The sequence below is a fragment of the Stegastes partitus genome, unplaced genomic scaffold (genome assembly GCF_000690725.1).
Source record: "Stegastes partitus isolate 25-593 unplaced genomic scaffold, Stegastes_partitus-1.0.2 Scaffold1323, whole genome shotgun sequence".
Lineage (NCBI taxonomy): Eukaryota > Metazoa > Chordata > Actinopteri > Pomacentridae > Stegastes > Stegastes partitus.
This window is the reverse complement of record NW_007579054.1, coordinates 74,922-83,757: the sequence shown is the minus strand read 5'-3', so window position 1 is coordinate 83,757 and position 8,836 is coordinate 74,922. Positions and strand designations below refer to the sequence as shown.

At 37.8% G+C, this 8,836-nt stretch overlaps 2 protein-coding genes across 2 annotated transcripts in view; both read right to left on the bottom strand.

Moving 5' to 3' along the window:
* Window positions 1-355: 355 nt before the first annotated feature.
* On the bottom strand, window positions 356-8,013 carry LOC103369725 (ADP-ribosylation factor 6). Its single transcript, XM_008298513.1, has 3 exons — window positions 8,002-8,013; window positions 2,418-2,793; window positions 356-1,269 (listed from the first exon to the last, which is right to left on the bottom strand). The coding sequence occupies exons 2-3, from the start codon at window positions 2,730-2,732 to the stop codon at window positions 961-963; spliced, it is 624 nt and encodes a 207-aa protein (XP_008296735.1). The 5' UTR covers window positions 2,733-2,793; window positions 8,002-8,013; the 3' UTR covers window positions 356-960.
* ppm1lb (protein phosphatase, Mg2+/Mn2+ dependent, 1Lb) overlaps window positions 4,810-8,836 on the bottom strand; it is a 50,037-nt gene continuing 46,010 nt past the window's right edge. Inside the window, exon 4 of the mRNA XM_008298514.1 lies at window positions 4,810-7,090. Coding sequence (XP_008296736.1) covers window positions 6,750-7,090 — 341 coding nt within the window. The 3' untranslated portion in view covers window positions 4,810-6,749. The remainder of the gene's footprint in view (window positions 7,091-8,836) is intronic.

Here is an 8,836-nt window from a genome sequence, read left to right as displayed (position 1 = left end):
TAAAAAAACATCATCACCATCATTCGCTCACTTTTTAAAACTTTTTTAAAACAAAGAGGGAAAGCTATGTTTAAAGAAAATTGCTCATAATTATGACTTGCTATGTCATGATGTCTTTTCTCATTATTATGACATATTATGTGACTTTTTTTTTTTTTTGAAGTGGCAGAAATGGGCTTCCATGAGAGCATTCTGTTAAAACCGATTGGAAAAAAATGTGAACATATCCTTTAAGATCTAAGAATTTGATTGTTAGAACATTTATCTCTAATGGTAAGTTATACATTGATGCATTGATGTAGGATTTTAATTCTTCTCATACTGTTTATTTTGTCATAAACTCAGAACCAACCCATTCAGCTGCAGATATTTTTATTTCAGTACAACAAACAGACATATTTATGAACTGTGCAACAGCATCAGCCCACAAATGCATAAAACATGACATGAGCTGACAGATTTGAACACATGACATCAGTATCAGACTTATACAGTATCAGATGTTTGTGTCATGTTTTTGTTGCTGAAAAGATTCACAGTTTAACAAATTGTGAAATGACACTAATTCCAAATAAATAAATACAGCTACATACAGACATACATACAGATATTAAAAATAATAAAAATAAAGAAAGAAATCAGCACAGGTGGAAAAAATAAATCTTGGATCCACGTAAACTTGTTAAAGCCTCATTTGTTCTCAGTCTTCTGTGCACATTTTGTGTCTGACTGATTTTAGGATTTCTCACAGAATCACAGAATCTATCATCACCATCCAATATCTTCCTCACGATTCCTTAAGAGCTCTACCACACAGACACACCCTGATCTCTGTCTCAGTATCATTCTTCAACCTTAGGTATGTCTCAGTCAGGTTGCTCACTGATGAGCTGCTCCGGCAGGCGAGGAGGAATCCTGCACATGGTATGAATAAAACTAAAGAAAAAAAATGTTTGTACATCAACTTCCACACAGCAAAGTTTTTTTCATAGCTGTGACACTGAAGCCTTTAGACCTCATCTTATCTTGAATGTCCTCCTGAGTCTGTTTCAAGGGGGTCTTCATCAGATAAACTACCCTCCTGAACCCTTCTTCCAGACCCATCCCGGTGGTGGCCGAGCAGGGCTGGATGAACCAGTCGCGGCCGTCGCACACTCTCCTCAAGTCCAGCTTCAGGCAAAGAGCTTCAGGGCTTAGAGCACCAGGAAGGTCCTGTTTGTTGGCGAGAATCACGAGGGGAACTCCTCTGAGACTCTCGTACCTCAGGACCTAGGAAGTCCATCAAAGACATTTGGATTAGTACAGCGTAAAACAAACTTTTTAGCTAAACTTGCTCATTGCATGGAAATATAGCATTTGAATACTTTAAACTCTTCATTTGTCCCATTGATTAGTTGTATATAAACCCTTCATATATGGTTTCTAACACATTATAGTGTAGTTTTCTACAGAATTCCCCTATCAAGAACGTGTAACTGCCCTACAAACAGTGAATACTGATTTTCTTAATACTAATATTGTTTTTTGTTGTTGCTGTTGTTGCTTTATGTCTTTATATGAAATACTTAGTGATGTTTTGAATTGCTCCTAGGGGATAAATAAAGTTATTTGAATTGGATTGAATTGAATTAAATCTTTACAGAGTCACCAATATCAAACTGTTGTAATAAAATGTGTATTTATTTTCACGTCATATTTATTTAATTATTTCTAGATTAAGCATTTATTCATTTAGACATATTTCTTCTTTACTCTGCATGACAACTGAGCACGGTCTATGTCAATAAAAGCCAAGCGATCCTCATGAAATATAAGCGGTCATGAACATTTCTTTTTTCTTTTTAATGTTCAATCTTAGTTATGAGCTTATTTCTGCATAAAAACACTTTTAAACATCCTCGGATCAGCTTGCACCTACAGTATTGTGTTCTACAAGCTATTTGTTTTTCTTTCTATGCATGTTTACTTGTGTTTTAAGGCACAAATAAAAAAACAGAATTTGTACCTAATATTGTTTTTCCACAAAAAAGAAATTGGAAGTTCTTATAAAATTACATCTACTTCCTCTCCTTCATTGAAAAACACATCAGTGAGCAACTGTAGGCTTCGAGTTACTTGTTTAAGTTGCATATTGAACCATTACTGGATTCCAGACTCTTTATTTTTACATATGCCTGCTTGTACGTACATGTTTTAAGCTCAGATTTAAGGTGAGGAACTTTCCTACTTTCAGGAGACGAATGTGAAAACTGCCTTCAACTGTCAAACTCTGCACACGCATCACTCTGCGCACTGAAGGTCAAACATCCAAGCTAAGTAAGAAAGGTGCATTTTTAAGTGAAGGATGGCTTTAAGTGTTTATATACTGCTAAGTAAGCGGTGTTAAAGTGATAAAGCGCTTGTCAATGTTTAATTACCCGATGGAGCTCCTTGCAGGCCTCGTCCAGCCTCTTCTGGTCCCGGCTGTCCACCACAAACACCAGTGCGGCTGTGTCGGTGTAGTGATGCCTCCAGTGGGGCCTCATCTTCCTCTGGCCACCCACATCCCACACAGTCAGGCCTGGGCTGCTCCTGTCCGTCTCCAGCGTCTCCACGTTGAAGCCCACGGTTGGAACCGTCACCACGCTCTCGTTGTACTTGAGTTTGTAAAGCAGGGTGGTCTTTCCTGATCCGTCCAGGCCGAGCATCAGGACCTGCGCTTGTTTCCGAGGCTTGGATCCGTGCATACCCATGTCCTGAGAGTGCAGCTTGTGGCCTCTCCTTCTTCTGGTGTAACTGTGTAAAGTATTCTCTCTGTGTGCTTAGTGTGTCTGGTCTTTTATGAGGACCAAGTGATCCCTCCCCTCTGTTGTGACAGGATTCCTTCAGTCCCTGCGTGGCTTTCAGTAAAGCTATTTATATCCAAAGTGACGGTGCAACTAAGTGGGGCAGAATGCACTTCTCTGGTTACCACAGCGTGCTGCAGTGGAGTCACATCACACCTGCCCCGGATCATCATACACACCAGCAGCCAGGAAGTCCATCTTTGGCACAACGGGAAGATTGTGTTACTTCCTGGCTGGAAGTCTCACAGCAATGACATCACAGCAAACATTTTTTGGCTGGAGGATAAATGTAGTTTTATCTTTAGGCTGACAAAACGTTTGCTGAAAACGAAGCTTCCAGAAAGCTCTCAGTGTCTGGGAATTTGTAATTCATCTCACATGTACATAAAACATCTTTTGAATTATGATGATTGACTGCACCATTAGTCTGGTATTATACTGCAGCATGGCTGGATAATTTGATCTAAATGATAAACTGTAACACCATCATTTATCAAATTTGATTTCTTACGCTGGCTGACTTCTGATTCTGTTTCCTTAAACGTGAGTTTCCTTACTGGATGTCTGGGTGTATGTCATTAGTTGTTGTTCTCAGTTTTATATATGGGAGTCAGACAGTTAATTTATTGATTAGTGTGAATAAACATTGAGTTGATCATCATGTCAGTAAAAAGAATGAAATATTGTCATTGCCCAGCCCGAACATAGACTCCTTCCATCTCAAATAACCAATTTTTTAGAACAAATTCTGCTCGACCATCTCTGATTTGCCTGATTAACCGAACATATCAAATACTTTTAGAGACACAAAATTGCCCATCACACATGTTTTTTCTCACATTAAAAATGTGAGGCTGTATTTGAATATCTCAGGAGCTGTTAAAGATAAAAGCCTGAATTTTTTACTGTTATTTCTCATCATTCAGTTCATTCAGAAATTTCAATATTGAATAAGTGGATCAAATAATTGCTGATTATTTGATCCTAATTGCTGCTGATTGCTGCTAATTATTATTTATCTTTGTTGAAATATGAAAAATAGGGAGTCATGAAAAGTCCCATCTTTGAGCAAAAACAAAAAAAATTATGCAGAATGGCACGATACAAAACAATACAGATAGAATACTTGTAAATATGAAATACGTGATTGCAAAAGGGAAAAAAAGATTAATGGCATGATGAGAAATAACTGAAAGGAAATGTTCAATGTTGTTAATATCAACATACTGACATGAAGTTAATATCAACATGTAATAAGATATCGTCGTCCTAACAGCCTCAAATTTCAATGTGTCAAAAAAAATTGTGCTAAAAGTGGGTCAACGAGCATTTAAAAAAAGTTAGCTCAAAATACTTAATAGATCGTTCTAAAATTTCACAGATACCATTTTAAATATCCATAGATAAATATCCACAGATTATGATAAAAGAACATGTTTCCAGCAAATCACAGATGGTCCAGTCGAAGGCCTCTGATGATCTGAGATGGTTAACAGTAAATCTAACATCTTCTGCTCACCCAGCAGGTGGCACAAACCGACTAAAATCAAGCTATGTCAAAGTTAGAGATCATTGCTGGATTTCTAGCGAAACTTTTTGCTGCATTTTCTCTATTTCAACAAGAAAAACAACAGTGGCAGAGAGTTTGGGAAATGAAGAACTCCCCGTGATATTTGGTGAGAATATTGATATTCATGTTGTTTTAAATGTGATAAATGTGTGCCATTAGAAGTTAACCAACATCTGTGCAGAATATAAAGAAAAGTGTTGTATTTTCATCACCATTACTCTTTTGAATGAGAGATTTCCTCCCAAGAATATACACAACGTAAGGGCACAGCTGTTTTATGATATTTTTATGCCCATGTTGTCTCTTTGTCATATCTGTAGAAGGTACTGCTTATGTATGGAATAAAGCAGAAGACGACATGATCATTTATCATTTTAATGTTACCTTTGTGATTTACATTTTAAAATTTCTGAATTCTTTCTTCTTTTCTTTTTTTTTTTTGTTTGTTTTTTACAGTTTATTAAAGTCAACAAAAACAAGTACAAATGCCACATAAACATTCTGTAACGTACATTATCAAGGAAGAATGTGAACTGAAAAAGCACAAACAGTTTTATCTGGTATATATCTCTCAAGTTAAACAATTGGGGAACAGGCGCGTTGCTGTATTAAACAGTGGAGGGGTGATACTAACAGGAGGACAGTATGTACATTCATCTTACAATTTCATGTCTCTTGGAGACATTCTCTCGACAATGCTATTCTACATTTGAATCAACAAGGTGTGACACTGAGGTCGTGCATTGTGCATGGTATGGTCGACTGCATTACATCGAAAAAACCGACAAGTAGTTTTGGCAGCAGACTTCAGAACAGGACATGAACAGTTAAAAAAATAAGGCAACAATAACTCATCTCATTCAAAGGCTTGTTACATTTTGAGTTTAGAGATTAGGATGAAGAACGCTCGTCTTAGTGAAGACGACACGGTATTAAAAGATGAAAATATAACAGTAAGTTGTCAGTATATTCATATCCCAGGTAGATAGTAGCAAACGATAATGTAAGAAAAGTCAGATAAGGGAATAGCAGGTCAATATTTAAGAATTAAGTCTTTGAAAAAGGTTGTTCATCTAGCATAGTCATAGAAATTCCTAAATAATATTATAATAGCAAATTTAAAACTGTCATTTAGAAGTATTCAAATTATTTCATGGGATAACTAAAACTTTACCTTCTTCTTGCACTTTTAGATTAACAGTTATTTTTTCAGATAATGTGTGACAAACTTTAAGAACTAGTAATTAGCGGTTAGTCATAATGACATGTTACTCCATTATCACTCCATTATATGGAAAGTTATATTTATTTAAAGGGACATTTCATTACACTTTGACAAGCTACAATATTATCCAACAGTTATTACATCATTAGCAGTTACACAGATCCTGATAAGTTGGGTCTGAACAGAAAAAAAGAGCAGATCAAGCTCAGCTTTAAAAAAAAAAACGTAAAGTTATTCAAAAAATAAAACAGACATGAGACTTCATGAGAACAGAAACAATCAGTAATCGTAAGTGAAGACGCTCAACGAGTCAACTTATAAAATGGGGAAACTCGTGACAAAACATCCATCCTTACATCAAGATTTTCCATAATGTCCAGCAAATGTGATATGACAACGTAGTCGGTTCTATTGCTGTACAATAAGAACAGTAATATAAGAAGCATAGGCATATTATCGTTTGTGGTGTTCATGTATAAATCTGTGTTGATGATTCATACTTGGATAACCTGCCACCGCGTTCAACGACAGAATTTCAGCGCGTCACTTTGTCAGTACAGTTAGACGACGTGGAAACACACGAGTTAGAAAACTAAAAATCCTAAATTTAGTGGTCACATAGACGATGAGTGACAGACATCACGTTTGAAATAAGATGGAAACCAAACTCCATGCTTCCTTTAAATCTGTCGTTATTGGCCGGACAATGAATTGTTAACGTGAGACTCGTGTGCAAGTTTATCACAGACAGACATCTATCACTGCTTCACCTCTCGCTCACCCTCGAACACACACATACACACTCAGACGTAGGAACGTGTGCAGACCCACAGCTGCACAAAGCTAAATCTGTTTATTTGCATAACAGTGACCCAGCTCGCATTACCGTGTCTCAAAGATATGGCTAAGCCTAAATGAAAGACATTTTCATAGTGTCACTTTATAGCAGTAAAATTAAAGAGGGAGAGGGGGGGGACGAGGTTTGATGCATCGAAGGGCAAACTGCTGTAAATATCTGCGATAGAAATAGTTCTCGCTCAAAAAGCGGTTTTTAAATCTTTCATCTTAAGCCTATTCTTATTTATATTCACACATAATACAGATACTGTGTGTGGTAGACAGGCGGGCTCTACTTTTCGTTGGCCTTGCCTTTAAACTTGACCACCATGACGGTGATGTTGTCGGGGCAACCACGGTAGAACGACTGCAGGACGATGCTCTTGGCTCCGAAGTGCGGCTCGTCCAGTCGCTCCCTGATGAAGCGAACCGCCTCCTCGTTGCTGAAGGTGTCCCACAGGCCGTCTGATGCCAGGATCATGAACTCGGGCTGCAGCTTGTTCAGGTCAAAGGACATGATGTCGGGATCAGGAATGACCACGTTGAGGTTTTTCAGAGGGTAGTCACCCAGAGAGCGGGACATGGCCAAGATGCCCTGAACACGCCACGAGCCGTTAAAGCTGATGAAGCCACCTGAGGAGGAAGCCGGAGGGAAAAATATTGGAAAAGTGAGAGATGGGAGTGAAAGAAAAGCCGAGGACATGAGGGGAGGGAGGGAGAAAGAATGTGGAGAAGAATGATAACAAAGCAAAAAGGAGGAACACAAAGATGACAGGACAAGCAGAGAAACAGATCATTCTCCAGCAACTAAACCACTGAAATGAGATTTTTTCTTCTCGTGAGACAACTGGCAGCAAGTCTAATCACTTTTATTAACTCTAAAGCCACTGTGTTTGCATCAGAGTGCAAATATTAATATGGATCGGTGCCACTGACATGTTTTCACTCAACGTTGGGCTCGCAGGACGAACTGTTTATGTTGGATAAGTTTCAGTTCATGTCACATCCTGCAAGTACAGCTGTGTGTCCTCTAAGGCTTCAGCAGATTTGCAGGCAGGGAATTTTACTGGAAATGACTGGATAAGATGGAGACTTCCATACTAGGTCAGGATGCCTTCCTAGTCCCCAGTGAGTGTGGCTCTAACCAGGATTTTAAAAAAATACTTCAGGTTGAAGGTTCAGGCCATGACAGGCTGTAAAGTATTGGTGCCAGCCTGAAGAATCCCATTATGTGTGACTTCCTATTGTAAAGTGCACTACGTTAACGAAAATCCTCACATTCCCTGAAAAAGCAGAGGACACGACCTCAATAGTGGCTACGACAGCAGCTACTGCCTCTTTAGCTCATGTTGTTAGTAAATGTTCTGTACAAGTTGTAATTAGAAAAAGGACTTTCAGACATTTTCTATTGTCTTCTTTATGGGCTATGAGGCAACAACCTCAGTAATTAACTGCTGAGGACAGAAGCTGAGCTAATAATTGCATTAATTGGCAACAATTCTGCCCTCACTTAGCATTTGTCTATTTATTTTTCTTTACGTAACTAAGGAATTGTGTTTATTTGAAATTAATTTCCCTCCCTATGTAGGAGTTTGTGTATATACTGTCAGCAGTATTTACAAGGCAGGATTTCAGTCACAGACTCTTATGACGCACTAAACTTACAGGATGAAACTAAATCTTTGTCCTACAGCAGGACAATCGAAAGGAGTCAAATTGCAAACACAAGCCATTTATGCTATTAACAGCTGATAAAAAATGCCAACAAACATACACATTTAATACCCACTAAAAGCAACAGAAAAAGATTTTTTTAAAAATCTAGTTAGGAAATGCTAAATTAGTGATTAATATAACCCAGCATTCAAAATAGTGGAGGAAGTTTGGGAAGGACGTCTTATTGTATTATACTACAATAAAAAATAAACATGTTAAAAGCCTGTCATTAACAGAAATAATTACTATTAAGTTAAGGATTCTGTGGCCCTTAAGATACATGCCCTGCCTTTTTTAAATCAATTAATTTGTCTCAAGTTTTTGTGATTTTTCTCTTTCTTATTGGTTGCTTTAGCTCCAGTTTTAAGATGTTATATCATACTGTGAGTTTGATGTCAGTGAAGCTCTGTGATTGAAGTTTCACCACACTTGGTGCTGACAGGGGAGTTTAACTCTCTTTAGCATTTTTCCTTTTTTGTTTCTAAGTGCATTTCTATGCACTTAACTTAGACTGAGTTTATCAAGTAGGAGTTAGAAAAGTTTTGAAAATCAGGTTTCACTCATTAATAGGCTAATTTATGCAGCAGGGTGCGCCATAATCAAATGAGATCATCAGCTTTGCCTGGGGAACCTGTGGCGCTGGTATTAAGTCTCTATCATTAA

Bases quoted from the DNA above. Each gene is read 5' to 3' on its own strand.
- LOC103369725 (XM_008298513.1), bottom strand. From the start codon at position 2,732: ATGGGTATGCACGGATCCAAGCCTCGGAAACAAGCGCAGGTCCTGATG. The intron at 1,270-2,417 runs GTAATTAAACAT...TGGACTTCCTAG, and splicing joins CCTGCAAGGAGCTCCATCGG to GTCCTGAGGTACGAGAGTCT.